General features: G+C 48.9%; 1 protein-coding gene across 1 annotated transcript in view; it reads left to right on the forward strand.

Moving 5' to 3' along the window:
- Positions 1-1,460: 1,460 nt before the first annotated feature.
- BAZ2A (bromodomain adjacent to zinc finger domain 2A) overlaps positions 1,461-21,250 on the forward strand; it is a 35,081-nt gene continuing 15,291 nt past the window's right edge. Inside the window, exons 1-6 of the mRNA XM_054718953.1 lie at positions 1,461-1,507; positions 4,883-4,967; positions 16,694-16,831; positions 18,381-18,974; positions 19,818-20,003; positions 20,619-20,837. Of these exons, the coding sequence (XP_054574928.1) occupies positions 16,696-16,831; positions 18,381-18,974; positions 19,818-20,003; positions 20,619-20,837 (1,135 nt within the window). The 5' untranslated portion in view covers positions 1,461-1,507; positions 4,883-4,967; positions 16,694-16,695. The remainder of the gene's footprint in view (positions 1,508-4,882; positions 4,968-16,693; positions 16,832-18,380; positions 18,975-19,817; positions 20,004-20,618; positions 20,838-21,250) is intronic.

The raw sequence follows: 21,250 nt of genomic DNA on the forward strand, positions 1-21,250 counted from the left end.
CAGTCTGTCACACAGGGACATCACCCTACAGCAGTTCAGGCTGTGGTTTGCAGGAAGCATACATTGGCTTTTCGATTCGTGCCAGTTCCCAGCTCCGTTTGGGAGGATCGCCAGCCTTCACGTGAAGGGGGAATCAAGGACGGTGGGGAGCGTGGTGGTCCCAGCCCTGGAGCCCTGCCTGCCTGACATGGGTAAGTTTGAGGACCAGCCCCCCGGGAAGGCCTGAGGGATGCCTGCCTCCCTCCCTGGCTGACTCAGCAGGGGTGGGGCCTAACCTTTGCTCTTTTAGGGGGTGAAGGAGGAGAAAAGGGACTAGAGGGGCACAGAGCTCAGCCGGTGAGGCCGCCGACCAAAGGCTCATGAGCATTGGCAGGCTCCAGGCTCAAGGAAGAGCCTGAGACTCTGTACCTAAGGTCGCGCGGCTTTCCCTACCTCAGCCCACCCCCACCCCCCGACCCCCCACCCCCCTCCGCCTTGCTCCTTCCCATTTAAGCTGTTGAGATGCAAGTAATATTTTACAGTACTCGCTGCTGGCCTCCCCCCGCAAAAGTAAAGCCCACTTTTGGTAGCGTTGGAGGGTTTTTAAGGTGTCTTCCCTCCCCCTATTTTCTCCCAGGCCTTTTTAAGTTTCTGTTTTCTCTCCTCCCCCACCCTGACCCGTCACCAGGTGGGGGCTGCACTGAGCAGCTGTTTCCTGTTGCCCCAGAGGTTGCTGCAAGGGTGGTGTGGTGGCTGGGGGAGAACTGAACCTGAATAAAGCCGATTCTCACGGCCCCACATTAGCCTCACTAGGCTGCTATTGGCGGCTCCCCGGGCTCCAGTCACCGACAACACCAAGAGGCAAGATTGTGGTTAAAAGACCTAGGAGGTCTTTGCCCTCGTGGCTTCCTGATGCCACGGGCTTTTAAACCTTGGGCAGTGCCGAGGGAAGGAGACTGTCAGGCCCTTCCTACAGCCATCGAGATGGGGCCTGGGGGAGCCGAAACACGGAACCTGTTCCCGGAGCGGGGCCTCTGTGCGTGACCCCCAGCAGGATCGGCCCTGAGTCCCCCCGCCGGCCTCTCCCATTCCTTCTCGGAGTCGTGACTCTCACCGCCTTCCCCGCCCTGCTTTGTGAACAGATCTGTGCCGGTGCCCCGGGAGCGCAGGCGGAGCCCTCCCAAGTCCTCCTCTTAGGACCCACCGCCATTCCCCACGTCACCGCAGAAGTTTCTCTCTTCTTCCTGGGATCTGTTCTCTTCCTCCCTCTGGGATGCTTCCTGGTTCTGGCCCCTAGGAGACGCCACCCGCCTCCCCCTCCCCCAGCGGATTCTTCGCGACAGCCCTACCCTAGGGCTCGTCCTTCCCCCAGTAGCTCCGGCCCCTTTAAGTGCTATCCTCCGCCCCCCCGCGCCGCCGCCGCCGCCGCCGCCGCCGCCGCCGGCCCAGGGCTGGGGGAGGAGGCGCCGCCGCCGCCCGGCTCGGCCACCTGCGCCGCCGCCGCCGCCGCCGCCCGGCCCTGCTCCAGGTGAGGCCCGGCACCCACGTCCGGCCCCGGAGTCCCTGGTCGGGCCTCCCCTGCGGTCCCTCACCCCGGGATCCCCGACGTCCGGGACTCGGGACCTGACCATCCCCCTCCGGAGCTGCCCTTCCTCTCCCCGCGCTGTCTACTTGCCCAGCTCTCCCCTGTCCTCTGCGGCCGGAGTCCCGAGGCCTCTCGCGCCTCTCGCGCCTCTCCTGGGCATCCCTCCTGTTCTGGACCCAGGATCTCCCCCTCCCCCGCGCCTTCCTCGCCAGAAAAATCTCCCGCGGTCTGGGTTTCGCCGCCTCTTCTCTGGAGGCAGCGCTTTCCCACGCCATCCTAACCTCCAATGGGAGGGGAATCACCGCCACCCCAACTCCTCGCCTCCGTAGTAAGGGGTGTTGGGGGTTTGGCGTAGACTGCAGTCACTTTCTGGCCCTGCTCCGCTTGGTCCTTCAAGTTCAATTAAGTCGCATCTAAAGCTTTTCTGTAGTTGCCACTCCACCCCACCACTCCTGGAATTTGGGGGTCCGACCTCAGCACCCGCCAGCCAGCCCAGGCTGGGAAAGGCCCTCTTCTTGGGCCAGTCCAGCCTAGGAACACTCCCTATCCCAGAGTCAGGGAATTGGCGGGGGGTGTGGGGGGGTGTGGGGGATGAAGAGGGGCTGGGGGCGAAGGGGGGGCTGGGACTAAATCTCTTAAGGGTTTTGGGGTGGTGGAAAAGGCGAGGGAAGCCGAGGCTTTTCTATTCAGATGCAAAGAGAGTCCCCACCCCTTAAGGAAATTAGGGCTTTCTTCATCCTCTCCTGAGAACATCATGGAGAAGCTCGTTGCTGTGTTTGAAACAGGGTTGTGCGTGAATCTTTGGGGGCATATACCAACTTGGAGAGAAAGGGTGATAGTTCTTTTGTTGTGTTACAGGAGAATCTAGCCTCCCCAAAATAGAGAGGGAGAGGAGACTGCTTTGCAGTAACTTGGAGAGGAAGGGGGCCAAGTTAAAATGGTTGCAGAGTTGAGGGCCATCTCCCTACTAGACCCGACCAACATTATGAACCATTCAGCCGGTGAGGACAAGGGAGAGCTTTAATAATTACCTACCTCCATTGGGGAATTCTCCGTACCTCCAAATCCAGCTGCTCCCCCAACTCTGCCCCTTTTCATGTTTTCACCACCACCACCCCCTCCAGAAACGAGAGGACAAGATAATCTGGCTTTGCTTCTGACTCTTCTGAGTCTTGTTCCATGGGCTGGGAGTAAGCTGGGCCTACGAAAGGGTGGTCCGCAGTCGTGTGTGGGATTAAATTCCAGGAGTAGCTGGAGGCGGAGAGGTAGGAAGGTAGAGGGGTGCAAACGAATCCCCTTCTCTCTTTCCCTCTCCTTCCTCCCAGCCCCAGCCATCTGACTCCAGAGTGGAGCCAGACATGGTGGCAACTGACCCCAGTATGGGGGTGCTGCCGCAGGAACGCCAGGAGGGTGAGAAAAGGGGAGCAGGTGCTAATTTCTCCCTCCCCATTTAGTTACCCGCCTACTGGCCTGGTTTGAGAGAGGTTCCTAGTAATCCCTAGGTACCCTTCTCACAAGTTGCTGAGAAAAATGATCATTTACCCCCTCCCCTTTTTAAGTGGCTTCCTAGAGGGAAATGGGGTGGGTGGTTGGCCACTTCTGATGGGATTGAGGAATGTTTGGGGACATATGGGGTCAGTCTGCCCTCTGTCGTCTGGATGTGAGGAGAAGCACAGCTGCTGCCTGGGTTGTCTTCTGGCAAGAAGTAAACACCCAGGTATTCGGCATACTGACATTTTACCCTCATCCTTTCTCAAAGAGCAAGGAAGAGCTCTGATTAGATGGGATGAGGAGGGGTCTTATTCTGGAAGGAAGGTGATTGTAATCTTTCTGCACTAGATGGGAAGAATGCATCTTGCCCCACTTTCGGTTCTAAGCTCAGGCGGCCCTCTCCTATCCAACACCCCTCTTCCCAATCGCTCCTGGCTGGGATAGTGCTAGGGGTTGTCTTGGAGACTAGGCCCGGGGCTCGGAAGGGGTGGGAGCAGTCAAGTGGGGCACAGGAGTAACCGGCTCTTCCGGTGCGGAGCGGAGCCAGCGGGTGGGTGTGTGTGGGTGTGTGGTGGTGAGGGGAGGGGCGTGGCTACGTCCGTCTGACTGGCACAGGCTCCTCCTCTGCCTCCTGTCTCCGACCGGCCTGCCCTACGATTGGGGCGGGAGGTAGGCAGATTCTCCCTCATCCACCCTGGGTAAGGGAAGAGGGAAAAAAAGAATACAGGTCTCTCCCCTGGCCCTTTAAGAAGCCAGTTCCATGTCCTGAGCTCTCTTCTTCACCTGCCTTTACTTATTTTTATTTTGGGGGTTGGGGGGAGGGGGAGCATTCCGTAGAAGTTCGCTGGATCCTTGCTTTCTTCAGAAGGAAGGACCTCTCCCCCCTGAGGGTGGCCCCTATGTACTCAGGGACTTGAGGTCAGCAGGCTGTTGGAGGGTCTTTATTTTTTCTCCAAGGTGACCTATACATCTGTTTCTTAGGGAGAGAGGAGGGTTTCTGTTCCCTCCTGTCCGCTGCTTCTCCCTGGTAATCTGCTGTCTCAGGCGGAGAGGGACCTCCTAGTCCTCTTAGCCTTCTCTCTTTCTGGCCCCCACATACTGAGGCTTTGCTGAAGCTCCCTTCCTTCTTAGCCTCTCTGAGCCGTAGTGGGGAGTGGAGTCTGGGGCAGCCCACTCCTCTGTGGGTAAGGAAATCCAATCCAATCTAGACTGTTGTATTTGGCCATGCCCTGTCCACCCAGTGTTCAGAGCTCCTTCTTATTTGTTGACCCCCCAACCTGCCAGTGTTTCATCATCACAATATCTGTTCCTTTTCCAGAATATTCAGCCTCAGTTTTGCACAATTTAGGCAATTGCTTGTAGAACTGAATTGCATTGAATTGAAGCCTGCAAAGCCTGTTGAGTTGCAAGAAAAGGAAAGCTGGTTTCTAGTCACATTTTTATCTCTTTGACCTTGAAGAAGTTGATTATCTTCTCTGCGCTTAATTTATTTATCTGCCAAACAAGAGAAGGCTGAACTGGAAATTCTTTAAATTCTAACATCTTATAGGACACTATTCCCCATCCTGGGGCCCTACAATAGACATTTTAGATGATAGCCCATACTCTCGTCCTCTGCTAGACTTTTCTCATTAGGTTTCACACAGTTATATAGCCCTATCAAAAAAAAGTACTGGAGTTATAGAATAGGTGGACATTTGGGACATCTTAATTGCTTGTCACTTTTCCTGATCATCCATCCCCTCCTACTCTGACCAGGTGTAGGCTAAACTTAGGTAGGTCTTCCCTGTCTGGCTCCAGAGCCGACCTTCCTTTTCCTACGCACAGGAATCTTCCCGACCCGCAGGGCCCCGCAGATGTCGCTGGGAAAGTGATGATCCAGGCAGGACCGGGCTGCCCCCACAGGACAGAGGTGAGTGGGCAGCAGGCGCAGCAGGCTCTTGCCTTTCTCCACCCCTTTACCAGGACTGGACTTTGCTGACTAACCTTTCCGCTTCTACACTTCCACTTTTCCACTACCCAGCCTGGGAAATGACTGCCTACGAAATGATCTCAACCCCACCCCCCACAGGGAAGTGGCGCATGCCTTGGTCCAAGAAATGTGGTCTTTTAGGTTAACCTTGGGACCATGGCGCGCCTTTCAGCTTGTTCAGTGTGAAGCGGGACTGCTAGCCACCACGAGACGGTGTAGACTGGGGAGCTGCGGGGCAGGCTGGGGAGTGCGCCGGCGCTAGGACCCAGATCCGGATCCGGAAGACAGCGCCCGGCGCTAGGACCCGGCGGCGCGGAGGACGGCTCTCCGTCTACCGCAGCTTCCCCGCCCCCTCCGGCTTCGACTCACTCCTCCCCCGCCGGCCATGTTGGCTCCGCTGGGGCCCCGCGGTTGAGCCGCGTCCCCCTCCCCCCCTCCTGGACCCCAGGCCCCCCTCCCCCAGAGCCCCCTCCCCTTCTGGCGCCCGGAGCGCGGCCATGTGAACCGCCCGTCCCCCGGGGAGAGACAGGCCCCGAGTCCGGCTGGACGCCGCCACCTCAGGTCTGTGGGGTCTGTGGCCGGGGGCCTGAGGGGAGGGCGTCCAGCTTTCATCCGCGGCTTCGCTCTGCCGACGGAGGCTGCGGAGCTGCCTAGAGCCTCGCCTGGGGCGAGAGCTGACGCCGACTGTTTCCCGTAGGACCCGGCCCCGGGCGGGGGTCGCCCTGCCCGAGAGGCTGGGAGGCGAAGGGGCCTGGCGGGTCTGCTGAGCACCCGGCCTGGGGCGGTGGGGCGGGAGAGCTGGTGGGGGCTCCCGGCGGCGGCAGCCCAGGTGTCGGTCGTCGACGAGGCAGGGAAGCCGCCTGGCTGGTGGAAATGACTTCTTGTGGGGAACTCGGGGTGGAATCCCCGGGAGGGGCTCCACCTCCTCGGGCGGGGGTGGGAATTTGTCCGGGTGCGAAGGGTGGGTGAGGGGGTTCCCAGGCGGATTAACCCCCGTGTGTTGGGATGGGCCGTGGTGGCAGCGGTGAGTGGAGGTAGATGGGGTCTCCAGGGGTCTCGGGGGGTCTCCCCAGGGGGCGGGGGTGGGTGCGTGGCCAGCAGAAGAGGGCCTTTCTGGAGTGGTGCTGTGCTTGCCTTGGGGCCCTCGAGTCCCGAGAGAACCCCCCGCTCCAGGACCGGGGTTGAAAGGGCTGATGCTGAAGCATCCGGGTTTGAGCTATGCTTAGGGACCGAAGGGAGGAATAAAGAGGGATTCCTTTCCAAGGGGGATCCCTCACTCAGGGGATCCCCATTTCCGTGGCAGAAAAAGATAATCCCGCATCACCCCTTTCTTTCCTGGTGCTTCCAATTTTCAGGGGAAGGCAATGCCCATAGCAGTCATCCTTTGTAGGCTTTATTGGAGTGAGAGATTTGCATCCTTGTAGGGGGGAGGGTGGCGATGGGGGGGGGGGGGAGCTTCCACCTCCATCTGTACACAAACTACCCCTCCCCCAAGCCTCCCGCAGGATGTGGCCGGGAAATGGCAGCTGTGCGTTTGCTGCTGCGTCTCTTGTTTTGAAATGTCCATTTTAATCAGATTTGGTTTCATTTTCTGAGGCCTTCTGGGCAAGCTTGGATCCTGCCAACCATGTGGTGTGAGAGTCCTTTCGTTCGACTTTTTTTTTTTTTTTTTTTAACTTAATTTGTCAACTGGGAAGTAGTCACTGCAGTTGATCCACTGATCCCAATACCTCCTCCAGAGCATCTCTGTCTCCCTGTTTTGATTTTTTCTCCTTGAGCTGGAGGTCATAGAGGAGCACACTCAGTCATCCACCAGCAGGGCTACACTTTTAGCACGAGTGGTGCAAATTCCCTCAGCATAGAGAACTGCCAGGAGCACCTGGGATATTTTGTGGCAATGAGAGGAGTGGCTTTTTGGAATTCTGCTTAATATATTAAGTATGATAATTTATGTATTGCAGAGCACCTGACTAAGTGAGCTTCTGAGGTGAAGGGTAGATTCTGAGAGGTAGAAAAAGAGGAGGGAATGAGGAAGATCTAGCTGTGAGTGGGATTTGTGTATTGGGATGGAGACTGATTTGCAGAGTGAGGATGGTGGGCTTATTCCTCACTGGTGATTCTAGCCCAAGGATATTCTCTGTGGGAAGCCTGTTAGTTGACAGGGTGTTGGAAAGTTTACCTTTTGCAGAATCAACTAATTAGGGGAGTTAGCTGTCATATGACTTAGGAGAGTGGTAAACTTTTCCTCTGTTTTTGTGCAGAGTCATGTGTCCAGATATTTTCTTTCTCCCACTTGATAACTCCAGGAGATTTCTACTATCTAGCATATAGTGATGGACTGTGTGTACTATGTCCACAGCCACTTTGTTAGACACTGGGTTTGATTAGAGATGAGTTGGCCGCAGGATTTTATATTTTGAGAGATGAGGTGCTGATTGGGATCATTTGGACTAGACTGAAAACTGCTTAAGCTTGGCATTTAATAAACTTTTCATTATTTTCCAGTCACAAACTTCCCACCTGAATTGTAGATTCCTAGAATAAAGGTCCAGGATATGAACAGATAGGCATATGATTATGTGATAGCAGCATCACTAGTAAGATAGCATCATGCTTTTTCCACTGGGGCTGTTGGGGTTGAAACAATAAAAACAAGTCCCATGTCGTTGTCCTTTTTCTTGCCTCTCTGCTTACTGGTTGGTTTGAGTTGCTTTCTGATAGGGTTGATTTGACATTGACTTTAAGTTCCCTTTCTTCAACCTTTGTTTATTTAAATTGGGACCTGACAGAATAGTACATTGATTTTCCCTGTTGGGGGTGTTAAAAGAGTGAGGGAGAAAGACCACTTCTTTCTTTGGACTCTAAAAGAAATAGAAGTTGATTTTGAGAAAGTAGATACTGAGTTCATTTGATAGGTGATTGATCAGAAAGCTGAATGAAACAAACCTTTCATGACCCTCTTGCAAAATGGATGCATTTTACTATCAGAAATATATTTCTTAATATTGACATTCTCTCCCCCCTCCACCCTTTTCTCTCTCTAAAGGAAAAAATTGAGGTATAGATAGAACTATGTGGGCTGACCTCAGAGCCAGTCAGAAATCTAGAATGCCCTGTGAGGTTCATCTTGCAGTCTTGTGGTTCTGGAATCAGGTGTTGCCAAGAGAGAAGAAAAGCTTGTTAGGATTACTCTGTCTTGCTGCTGCTGTTGACCTTTTTGAAGCGGTCTGCTATATTCTTTTACTGTTAAAATAGTGTGGAAGTTAGTCCAATAACTGATGTGATGTTTGACCTTGTGTGAGATGTGTTCAGTATGCAAAGTTTTTATGTCCTAGGACATAGAGTGAAGTATAAAACTTTTGAGGTATTTCCTGGGGTAAATAATCTTCCTGATTTGTTTCTCGGGATATGGATGTCCTCATATACCTCATATTTCTAAGAGTAATACTTTATCCACATGGTTACACATGGGTCAGGAGGACCATTTTTCACCAGCTTGTTAGTCTGCATAATTTTGAAATTTATAAAATTCTGCAAAACAAAAAGCTTTAAAGAGCTTTGGAGTTTGTCCTTGGATTGAGCCACTGGCAATAAAAGTAGAATTGTGCTATTGTGTTACTGAATCTTTTGTTTTCCTAGTTATAAAATATAAGAGGGTATTTTACGGACTAAAAGGATAATAAAACCTTAGCAAAAACGGAGGGTTTTTAAGAAACAGGTGGATTGGGCTCTTCCAAATGGACTCTAACCTGCATGCTCAGCTCAGGTTTTGGAGTGAGGGGGTAGGAGTGGGGAAGATCGTCTTGTAGGAAAAGTAGAGTTCTTCACTGTTTGAGCTGAATTTCCTAAAATCAATCAGCTGAAATAGAGAAATAACCTTGTTACAACCTGTGGAGTGTGATATTTAGTGTCCTGCAATTTCAGAGGCATTTCTAGTCCTTTGACAGTGACAGAGCTGTGACAGAACACCTAGCCTAGATTGTTAATGGTTCCTTTATCCAGTCAACAAATATTTAAAAACTTATCTGTGCCTTGAGTATTAAGTTAAATCAAGTAGAACATTTCACTAATTTAGAGCTTAAATTTATTGCCTTTCACACACTCAATATTTCTGTTTTCTTGCCTTATTTTCTACAGGGGACAGCTGTCTAAAATGTCAGGATTTGGGGCCTTTCTTCCTCTAGAAATTATTATCTTTATGAAGAATGAAGCTGCATTTATTGGTTCTATGAGAATAGTAGGAGCAAAAATCACAACCTTAATTGGATGAGTAAGCTGGCAGAAAAGATCTATTGAGCAGCCTGGACATGGCAGTTGTCTTGGAGTAGCCGCCTTGGTATAATCCTCTTTCATCATCTTCCTCCTGCCTTGCTAGCCTGAATTGGAAAGGGGGTTAAGGAAAGGACATTTTTTGAGGGAATGAGCGTCATACAGTACATGCTATAGTCTGAGTCAGAGTTTGAAGGGACTGTTTTTAAAAAAATATATATTGATTTTTTACAGAGAGGAAGGAAAAGGGATAGAGAGTTAGAAACATCGACGAGAGAGAAACATTGATCAGCTGCCTCCTGCACACCTCCTATTGGGGATATGCCCGAAACCAAGGTACATGTCCTTGACCAGAATCAAACCTGGGACCCTTGAGTCCGCAGGCTGACGCTCTATCCACTGAGCCAAACCGGTTAGGGCCATGGTCGGCAAACTGCGGCTCGCGAGCCACATGTGGCTCTTTGGCCCCTTGAGTGTGGCTCTTCCACAAAATACCATGGCCTGGGCGAGTCTATTTTGAAGAAGTGGCGTTAGAAGAAGCTTAAGTTTAAAAAATTGGGCTCTCAAAAGAAATTTCGGTTGTTGTACTGTTGATATTTGGCTCTGTTGACTAATGAGTTTGCCGACCAATGGGTTAGGGCAAAGGGACTATTTTTTACCTGAGCTGTCAGAACGGGCTTTATTGAATGGGGAAGAAGGCATGTCAGTTTTGTGGCTTGGCACTTGGAACTCAGTTAACTCAGTATTAACTCAGCTTAGCTAGGGAAGAGTTTTGTTTTATTTTAAAATATATCTATATTATTGATATTCAGAGAGAGGAAGGGAGAGGGAGAGAGAGATAGAAACATCAATGATGAGAGAGAAGCATTGATTGTCTGCCTCCTGCACGCCCCCTACTGGGGATCGAGACCACAACCCAGGCAGGTGCCCTTGACCAGAATTGAACCTGGGACCATTCAGTTTGCAGGCCAACACTATCCACTGAGCACAACGGCTAGGGTTAGGGAAGGATTTTTAGATATAAAAGTAAAAGCATTCTTATTTGCAGCATCAGGAAATGAGACTAGTGAAAACTTTTGAAACTTCCCCAGGAGTGGGGAATAGGACAGCTTTTATATTAGAGCAGGATTTTTCAGCATTGGCTCTATTGGTTTCTTGGGCCAGATGATTCTTTGTTGTGGGCTGTCTTGTGTATTGGCAGGGTCATTAGAAGCACCCCTGGTTTCTACTTACTAGATGCCAGTAACATATACCTTTTGTCATTACTAAATGTCCCCTCGGGGCAAAATCATCCCTGGTTGGAAACTACTGTATCAGAGTATGGTGGATGAATCCAGAGAAGTGTAGAATCTTCCTCCTATATAATAAAAGGCTAATATGCAAATCGACTGAACGGTAGAACAATTGGTCGCTATGGTGCGCACTGACCACCAGGGGCAGGCATACAATGCAGGAGCTGAGGGAGCACCGCTCAGCCAGAAGCCAGGCTCATGGCTGGTGAGCACAGTGGTGGTGGCGGGAGCCTCTCCTGTCTCCGCAGCAGCGCTAAGGACCCCTTGGGGGATGTCCGCCTGCCGGCTTAGGCCCGCTCCCCAGCAGGCAGACATCCCTCGAGGGGTCCCAGGCAGTGAGAGGGCACAGGACGGGCTGAGGGACCCCCTCTTCCAGTCCTCAAATGTTGTGAACCAGGCCTCTAGTTGAGAAATGATCTTCATAACATTCACAGTTACAAAGCTAAAACATACTGGTGTGAGTTATTTACTAAACAGCAAAATTTGCTTTTGCTGTTTAGTGAAGATAAACATTTGAAATCACCCCTTAAAAAAAAAGAATTAGAAACCTATGTGTGAAATTTTGGTATACTATATGGGAAGAACAAACCAAAGAGCTTTAGGGATTGCCAGAGTGTCTAGCTGGGTGGTGGTAATGTGTCTTGCCTTTCTGTGGGTAGCCTCAGAGGTCTGAGTGTTAGGATTGGTCAGGGCACCTGCAACAGTGTTGAAATCTGTAATATTTATTTCAACACTTTTGTGCATTGTCAGCTTTTTTCTGTTTAAACCATGTCACAGGTCCACAGAGTAGTAATTTGTCAGTTGCAACTGAGAGAAAAGCAGCCTATTTGGCCATGTGTCAAGGACTTGACTACTTAAAGCTTAAGGGGTACCATCCCTTAACTCATATAAATGAAGTCTAGAGGTTCTTAAGAGATCCATTTACATACTACTGGGACTGGGCTGGATACTGGCCTGATTGTACTTCCTGGTCATGAGAGCTGTCTGCTATTCTGGGGATTGGCACTAATTTCTTTTTTTCATTTGGCTAAAATCCTATTAGTTCAAAGGGAGACATTCTCCTTTGCTTTACTGATGACGCCCTTACTAGTTCTAGATAGGAAGGCATAATTTATTTTCAGGTTTTATTGTAAAAAGCATCTTGGGTAGGAAGGTTAAAATGAAATAACCCAGAGTTTATTGCTGAAAGGAGCTGTCCACATTTTCTTTGCATTCCCATACTGTGATCCCATATTTAAGTGACATCTGAAATCAAGTGTCAAGTTGCTTATAGGGAAGTCTGGCTGGGTAATGGTTTAAATTATATTTATACTAGAGGCCCAGTGCACGAATTCGTGCATGGGTGGGGTCCAGCTGGCCCAGCCCCAATTGGGGTGGATCTGGGCTAGGCCTGTCGGGAGGTAGGAGGTGGGCTGGCTGGGGGGAGGGGCCACAGGTGATTGGCCAATGGGCCCTGCCCCCAATTGGGGTGGGGTGGGGCCGATTTGGGGCGGGGCTGGCCGTGGAGAGGGGCTGTGAGGGGTGGGCCTATGGGGGGCCAGTGGCCTAGGGGAGGGACCATGGATGGTTGGCCTGCGGCCCTGCCCCTGATCCCTCTGATCGTAGTGTGGGGGCCTATCAGGGGCAGAGCTTGCTGTGGGGAAGGGCCACAGGTGGTTGGTCAGTTGGCCCTGCCCCTGATCGGGGTAAGGGGGCCAATCTGGGGTGGGGCCAGGCAGGTGGAGGGGCTGCAGGAGGTTGGCCGGCTGGCCCCACCCCCCAGATTGGGCCGGTTCTCTGGCCGCAGTGGGCGTGATAGCAACTGGTCGTTCTGGTTGTTATGACGTTCCGGTTGCTGACTTTTTACATATATAAATTATATTTTGACCTTTTGGCCATGATTATATATATTTTTTTATTGATATCAGAGAGGAAGTGAGAGGGAGAGAGATATAGAAACTTCAATGATGAGAGGAAATCATCGATCAGCTGCCTCCTGCACGCACCCCACTAGGGATGGAGTCCTCAACCCAGGCATGTGCCCTTGACTGGAATCAAACCTGGGACCCTTCAGTCTGTAGGCCACTGCTCTATCCACTGAGCCAAGCCAGCTAGGGCCATGATTATCTTTTTACTCTTTTTGTCTAATAATAACAGCTAACATTTATTGAGTACTTCCTGGGTGACAGTGTGCTAGGTCCTTTATATAGATTTTCTCAAACTTTACAAGCTCTGGAGATGAGTACTAAAGTTCTTACTTATGATGCAATTGATGCTTAGTAACATTAAGTGATTTGTCCAAGGTCACACAGTTAGTAGTAGTAGTAGAGCTGAGATTTGAACCTAGAGCCCACTGTGTTGTGCGGATCTCACTGCACAGCACAACGATATTTTGTTTCTAGGAGGCCTCTTGTAAATGAAGTGAATGTGGTCCTGATGACCCTTCAGTAGAGGCTAGTGGGGAAACAGACCTCAGACACTAGATAACTTCCCATTTCATTTACTTATCTGATCTGTGAGCCATCCATGTATTCTTATTAGTATATAATTTATGAGACAGGAAATGCTGTGCTCTCCCAGAGTAGCAGAGAGGAGAAGGTCACTCACTAGTTTCTTCATGGATTCAAAAAGAAAATGGAAAAATGAAATGTGGCTGATCTTTGAGTGGGAGGATATAGTCCAGTGCACATAGGAAAGAAGGTGTGTGTGTCACAGAAACACACCAAGGGTGTGTGTGGCTGTGCATAAAACTGGGGGAGGGGAATGGTGGGGGTCAGATGAGATTGGCTCTCCAGACATAGCATTTCTAGGACTTCTGAAATAAATGTCCTCTTTGGTCTGTGATGTAAGCTTTGTGGCCTAGAGAATTAGGGAGTGAACTTTGCTTCTTGCTGTCTTTCATTTCAAAGGGATCATTAATCTCATGATGTTTCTTTTTCAGATCCCTTACTACGGAGGAGTGGCCTTTAACTATAGGGAAATCCTGGGGGATCCTAAGGCCTTTCTTTATAGAGACCCAGTTTTTTCCTTTCCTCTCCTCTTCCCCTTCCCCTTCCCCTTCCCTTTCTTTTTTCTCTCTTTCCCTTTCTTTTCTTTTTTCTTCCTTCCTTCCTTTTTTTCTTTCTTTTAATATATTTATATTGACTTCAGTGAGGAAGGGAGAAGGAGAGAGAGAGATAGAAACATCAATGATGAGAGAGAATCATTGATTGGCCACCTCCTGCACATTCCCTACCAGGGATCAAGCCAGCAAACTGGACATGTGCCCTTGACTGGAAATGAACCTGAGACCCTACAGTTCCCAGGCCCACACTCTATCCACTAAGCCAAATCAGCTAAGACTCTTTCTTTTTTTAATATATTTTTATTGATTTCAGAGAGAGGAAGGGAGAGGTAAACATCAATGATGAGATAGAATCATTGATCATCTGCCTCCTGCACACCCCCTACTGGGGATCCAGCCTGTAACCTGGGCCTGTGCCCTGGCCAGTAATTGAATCGGGGACCCCTCAGTCTGCAGGCCGACTCTATCCACTGAGCCAAACCAGCTAGGGCTTTGCTGCTGCTTATTTTAGAGTGAATTTGGGAAATAAGTCAATCCTAAAAAACGTTTCCCCCTTAAATCAACAAAATACAAATTGCTTTTATTTTTTAAAATTTCAGTTAAGCCCAGCCAGTGTGGCTCAGTGGTTGAGTGTCGATCCATGAACTAGGAGATCAGGGTTTGATCCCTAGGTTTCTGGCTTGATCCCTAGTAGGGGCATGCAGGAGGCAGCTGATCGATGTTTCTCATCAATGTTTCTATTTCTCCTCCATTCTTCTCTCTCTAAAATCAGTATTTTAAAAAATTGTAGTTAAAATTGATGAAAGTAGAGCTAATTATGGTATTTTGCCTGGAAAACCTTATAGCTATCATGTCATATTCTATACAAGGTTAATATTTCATGCTCAGAATTATGTTAAATTCACATATTACCAAATGGTGTCTAATTTGCATCATCTAGCATATTCAGGAATATAACTCTTGCAAACCTTGGGCAGTAGTCATATATACTCTTAGCCAATTCTTTTTTTTTTTTTTAAGTTTTGCTTCTGTGTTTTTCCTTTTTATTTGTCTTTATTGTTGAAAGTATTACAGATGTCTCCTTTCCCCCCCATTAATCCGCTCTTTTCTGCCCCTTTCCACTTCGGGTTCATTATAAAAAAGGTTATTTAAAAACATCACCTAGATCATCTTATTGCCTCATCTTAGGAGTTTGATAAATTTTTCTACCTGAATTCTTCTGCCATTAAAAAAAAACAAAACCATAGTAACCCAAGGAACTACTTTTTCAGTATCAAGACAGATCATGTCTCACATATCAAATTAGAATGTACTACTAGTACATCATAAGTATCTGTCTTGTCAGACTACCAATAATTCTGGCTTCTGCTTCCTATCTTTCTCTTCTCTTTGCTCTATCAAAGAAAGATTTATTCTGATCAAGGGCTTCACTAGTAGCATATCTCATATTCAGGAGAGAATGAAAACTACTAGCATTTCTAGGACTTCTGAAATAAATGTCCTCTTTTTTAACTACTGCCTCCCAATGCGCCACTGTACTTTACAAATATGAATATCTAGCTGTATCCTTTTACATGTAAGCCACAAAACTGGAAGGTTATGAACCATAGTAGATATAACAGTAATATTCCTTGAGACACCCTCTTATTTAACCTCTGACACTTTTCTGGGCTGAATTCTTGGAGAGCATGGTACTTCCCATGGAAAAAAAGAAGTGTTGCTGGATGATTTGAATTTTGCCATTATGATCACCTTTCCTGAAATGTATTCTCCTTTTCAAATCCCTTTACTAAGGTAACAATATCATCTTCTTCAGATATCTAGGACTCTGGATAGGATAACGTGGAAATTGTTTAACTTGAGCCCAACTGGTATGGCTCAGTGGTTGAGTGTTGACCTATGAACCAGGAGGTCATGGTTCGATTCCCATTCAGGGCACATGCCTGGGTTTCAGGCTAGATCCCTTGTAGGGGGTGTGCAGGAGGCAGCCAGCCAGTCAATGATTCTCTCTCATCATTGATGTTTCTATCTCCCCATCTCCGTTCCTCTCTGAAATCAATAAAAAAACAAAAACATTAAAAAACTGTTTAACTAGACTGTAATAATAACAGCACAAAGAATATATATTAAATATACCTTTCAGCCAATACCCCCATTTCTGTGGCCTCCTATAAAAAAGGTGGCTTTGAGCCAGGCTGGCATGGCTCAGTGATTGAGCATCAACCCATGAACCAGGAGGTCAGGGGGTTTGATTTCTAGTCAGGGCATGCCCAGGTTGCAGACTTGATCCCCAGTATGGGGTGTGCAGGAGGCAGCGGATCAATGATTCTCATCATTAATGTTTCTATCTCTCCCTCTCCTTTTCTCTCTCTGAAATCAATTTTAAAAATATACTAAAAAAAAAAAAAAAAGATGGCTTTGAGAACCTGTGGGACTCTGGCCTTGCTTTGAAGGGAAAAAACCCAAAAGGATGGAGAATGTTAAATGTTACAATAGGGGGCTAAAATCTAACATAGAAGGGTAACTTGGACTGGGACTGAAGAGGGTAGGGCTAGCCTGGCCAGTGTGGCTCAGTGCTTGAGCATTGACCTATGAACTGGAGGTCACCGTTCAGTTCCCAGTCAGGGCACATGCTGGGTTTGTGGGCTCCATCCCCAGTTGGGGGGACATGCTGGAGGCAGCTGATTGGTGATTCTCTCATCATTGATGTTTCTTTCTCTCCCCCTCCCTTCCTCTCTGAAATCAATAAAAAATGTATATATTTTAAAAAGGGTAGGGCTAACACAGGGGGAAGACCCCTGCAGGCTTGTGTCTTTGTTTTCCTCACTAACTCTTTTTGTCTCTACAAGGCCAACTTAAAAAGACTATTTCTGTATGGTCAATGTCCAGGTTAGGAGTATGTTTCTTCCTCTTTTATCTTCAGTCTCTACCTTCCCACTAGTACTTAGGTAGGAGAAGGGTAAGTAGATAGAAGTAAGGATGGCAATCCCTTTAGAGAATTCCAAGTGACATAACTTTGTTTAACCACCAGTATTTTCCCCCCTCTCTCTCCCCTCCTACAGAAATGGAGGCCAACGACCATTTTAACTTTACTGGCCTTCCCCCTGCACCTGCTGCCTCAGGACTGAAACCCTCCCCCTCCTCAGGGGAGGGCCTCTACACTAACGGGTCTCCCATGAACTTCCCCCAGCAAGGGAAAAGTGAGTGTGAGGGCCACATGGCCTGGAATGGGAATGGGCATCGTTCCTTTGGAACAGGTTAATGGGACAAGATTTGGATCCCCTCTGGGCTGGCTACCTCAGCTCTGTGCCAGGGGGGGAGGGAGGGAGGGAGGGAATCCTTAGAACTCCAGCTGCTGGAGGGAAATCAAGCTTCTAAGGACAAGTTCTAGGGGGTAATGGAAGCAATACTTTTAGTCTTGACTAAAGGTTGGAAGGGATTGAAAAAGATACTGGCTTTTTCATCTTAGCCTGCTCTTCCTTGTTCCCTGGCTATGCCAGAGAGTGGTGAGGTGGCTAAGGCTTCTGATAATCAGGTGGGACCCATGAGAGAGGTAAGGGGTCCACTCTCTGAGAAGCTATATTTAGAGGTTGGAGAAGCCACCCTGAGGATGGGGTGGGGGGTAAGGGTGGGGTTGAAGGTTGGTATGTGTTTCCCTTTTAATTTGTGCCACAGAAAAGAGGGCAGAATGCTTGTGCCACCTCTTGTCCTTGAGGATGGAAGATAGGGACAGGGAGAGTTTTAATGCTTACTTATCTAGTTCCCCAGAGAGAAACATCTAATTCCAGCTGGACTTGTTATAGCCAGGATCAGGCCTTTTCCTGGATTTGGCTTATCATTTGCTCTGAACCATGGCTCTGCCAAGTACCTCTCTATAATCTTGCCTGGGTTTCAGGTACTTTATGCTTGGAAGCAGAGAGAAGCCCAATGCTTCACTTCTTCCTTACAGCAAAAAAATACTACCACGGGTGTATACTTCCCACCCGTCCCCCCTACCCTCCATAAGGTTGCAGGTAGATAGAAGTTCCTTTATTTCACTTGGAGGACCCCCTTTGCCCCAGCTTCCTTACATCTTGGTTCCTTTTTATTTGATTGAGTGTAGAGGTTGCCATTAGTTGAGAATTGAAATTTGCAGTACTGGTCATGCAGAGATCCCCCTCCACTCCACCCTAGTACCTACGGGGAGGGGCCAATCCAAGTCTTCTGAGCTGGGATCTTGCTGCTGTGGTGACTGCAAATTCTATTCTTAGCCCAGCTCAAAGTGCTGGATCTGCATGTGCCAGTGAGGTGAAGGCTGTCCCTTCTGGTCCCACTGTGGGGCCAAATAGGCACTGGGGAAAGGAGGGGCCAGGAGAATTCAGTCATGCCACTCCAGGGGAGAATTCCTCTAGGGAGTGAGGATGGGAAAGAATGCAAGTCACTGTAGGGAATCTGCAAATAGCTTCATTTAAACAAAATAAAAAGCCTGAGCGTCAGTAGCAGCCAGCTCTCGGCTGTTCACTCCTGTGGTAGACCAGGAGAGCTCCCCAGCCCCCTACTCAGTAGCCTCAGCAGCAGTTGCTAAGCTTATATACAGGAGCATCTGTGTTGGGTGTTCCCTGGAGACCAAAAAGATATAAATACAGCAGAGGGGGAATCCCCTCCCCTTCACCTTCCCTTTTTCTAGTCAGTGTTATTCTTTTGGTTAGAGTTGGTAGAGTTACTTGAACACGTATCTGTAACTGACCCTTTTCCCCCCTTTTCTGCCAGGTTTGAATGGGGATGTGAATGTTAATGGCTTATCTACTGTATCTCACACTACTACTTCAGGGATTTTGAACTCTGCTCCCCACTCCTCCAGCACCTCACACCTCCATCACCCCAACGTGGCCTACGACTGTCTCTGGAACTACTCACAGTACCAACCCGCCAATCCTGGCAGCAACCTCAAGGACCCACCCCTTCTCTCCCAGTTCTCGGGGGGACAATACCCACTCAATGGTATTCTTGGAGGCAACCGACAGCCTTCATCCCCAAGTCACAACACTAACCTTCGGGCTGGGAGCCAAGAGTTCTGGGCCAACGGTACCCAGAGTCCCATGGGGCTTAACTTCGACTCACAGGAACTGTATGATTCCTTTCCTGACCAGAATTTTGAGGTGATGCCCAATGGACCCCCTAGTTTTTTCACCTCCCCACAGACTTCTCCCATGTTGGGCTCCAGCATCCAGACTTTTGCGCCCTCCCAGGAGGTAGGCAGTGGTATTCATCCTGATGAGGAGGCAGAAAAGGAGCTGACTTCAGTTGTGGCAGAGAATGGCACTGGCTTGGTAGGCAGCCTGGAGCTGGAAGAAGAGCAGCCAGGTATAACTGTGGGCCTGGGAGCTTGGTTGGGAATAGGAAAATGGGGTTATGGGGGGGCAGTGGCTTTTTGAGGTGAGGAAAACTTGTCTTTCCAGCTCTCTGCAGTGGAGGCTGATTTGCATGTTGGTGGTTAGCAGAGCCAAGTGGCTGGTGTTTTTGTGGCAGCAGCACCAGCTCGTGAGTGGGAGTGCAAATTATTTCAAGCTCATGCAGAGCTGCTGGCCTGAAGAGGGCAGGTGGGCGAGCCTGAAACAGCCCCAACAGACACTGTATCAGAGCTTCTTCCAAAATATAGGAAGGGGTTGGGGCATTAGCAGGGAGCATTGAGGTCAATTTGACTTGACTATGGCCGGGCTAGACTGGCTGCTAAAGTGGCCTGAGCCCTAGTAGTGATTGGTACTTGAAAGGAGGGAAGGAAGCAGGTAGAGCATACCATTGCTTGTCTGCTCACAGTTTCCTTCTTTTTTATTGTTGGCATTGATACATGTGATCTTCCCTCTCAACTTTGCCCTCTAAATAGATAAATGCTTAGTTTGCTATTTATTCCAAGAATAAGGTTGAGCACCCTATGAAATCACCTGTTTCCACTGAATGGGGGAAATAGCTGCCAACATGATGGGAGTTTTATCTCAGACCCCATTCCTGCTATAGGATTTTAATAGTACTCAGTAAGTATTCTGCTTACTGAGAATATCTTGATATGAAAGGTATCTGACATAGAACTCGCACCTATCAATGTTGAAAGAATGAATATCCCTCTAGTGAAGATTGACTGCTTGATATGGCTAAAGGAACCAGGTGAAAGCACTATTTTTCCTTTTGCTCTTTTCTGGTATTTCCTAGAATTGAAGATGTGTGGCTACAATGGCTCCATCCCTTCTGTGGAATCATTACACCAAGAAGTCTCAGTCTTGGTCCCTGACCCCACAGTGAGCTGCTTAGATGATCCTTCACATCTTCCTGATCAACTGGAAGACACTCCAATCCTCAGTGAAGTCTCTCTGGAGCCCTTTAACACCCTGGCACCAGGTAGGCTTGGAGGCTGGTTCCCTTCAACTTAACCATGCAGAAGGATAGCCAGCTTCTGTCACCTGGAATAGCTAGTAAACCAGGGAAAGGGTTTGGGAATCTGGGGCATTGAGACCTCCAGATACTCCTGTGGCAGACCACAGTCTCATGCCACGAGCCTGACTGGGCCAACTGCACTCTGAGCTGAATTGGTTCATTTCCCAGGTTCTCTCCCAATGTTCCTTTTGGCCATGAGCCCTGGGCTTTAATAATTCACTGGATAGAGACTTATTACCACACAGTTGGGCTGTTCGGGTTCCTACTAAGTAGAAAGACATTTGCCAGTGAACAATTACCTTTTGCCCCACTGAAACACAAGAAAGGCTTATTTTGTGATAGATGCTAGAATTTTTTGCATTGGTCTGTGGGTTGTTATAGGGCCTGTGCTTTTCCCTTCATTTCCACTTCAAGCTTTTATGATCCCTATAGCCTGGTGACTACTCTTTCATAAAAGAGGACTATAAAATTTCCCGAATTTATTATTAGAAAGAACCTTTACACTGTGGGGACTAGAATTAGATATATTCAGACAAGTATTTCTTAAATATTGCTTTCTGATTTTTTCGCTCCCTGAAGAGCCAGTAAGTGGAGGACTCTATGGTATAGACGATACGGAGCTGATGGATGCAGAGGACAAGCTGCCTCTTGAGGACAGCCCTGTGATCTCTGCCCTTGATTGTCCTTCCCTCAATAATGCCACTGCCTTCAGTCTCCTGGCAGATGACAGTCAAACTTCAGCCTCTATTTTTGACAGCCCCACCTCTCCACCCGTCCTTGGGGAGTCTGTCCTGCAAGGTAAGTGAGGACAGGTAGGACAAAGAAAGTCCTTGACCTGGGAAAAACTGAGAGGACACTGTTGTTCCATAGTTAGGGCCTTAGGGGTGGGACGTCTGTGAAAGCATCTTGCTGGGAGCTGAGGGGCTGTGGGATAGTGTGTGGTGGGAATTGAAAAGGCACAGGCTTCTCCACTCTCACTCTGCCCTGTGCCCAAAAGGACGTGTGAGCTTTGGAGTTTGCAGGAAAAAGGAGGCCAGAGGCTTTACTGGCTCCAGGTAAAAGGTAATTCTTCACAGTGACAGCAGCGGGCAGCTTTGCCCTTTAAACTTCATGAATGGGGAGGACAGCCAGAGGCTAATTCTCTTTTACCAACTCTCAGGACAAGCCCTTGAAGTAGCCCTGTTTATCTTAGTCCAGGTTTGACTGAGTAG

This window comes from Eptesicus fuscus, chromosome 7 (genome assembly GCF_027574615.1).
Source record: "Eptesicus fuscus isolate TK198812 chromosome 7, DD_ASM_mEF_20220401, whole genome shotgun sequence".
Taxonomy (NCBI): Eukaryota; Metazoa; Chordata; class Mammalia; order Chiroptera; family Vespertilionidae; genus Eptesicus; species Eptesicus fuscus.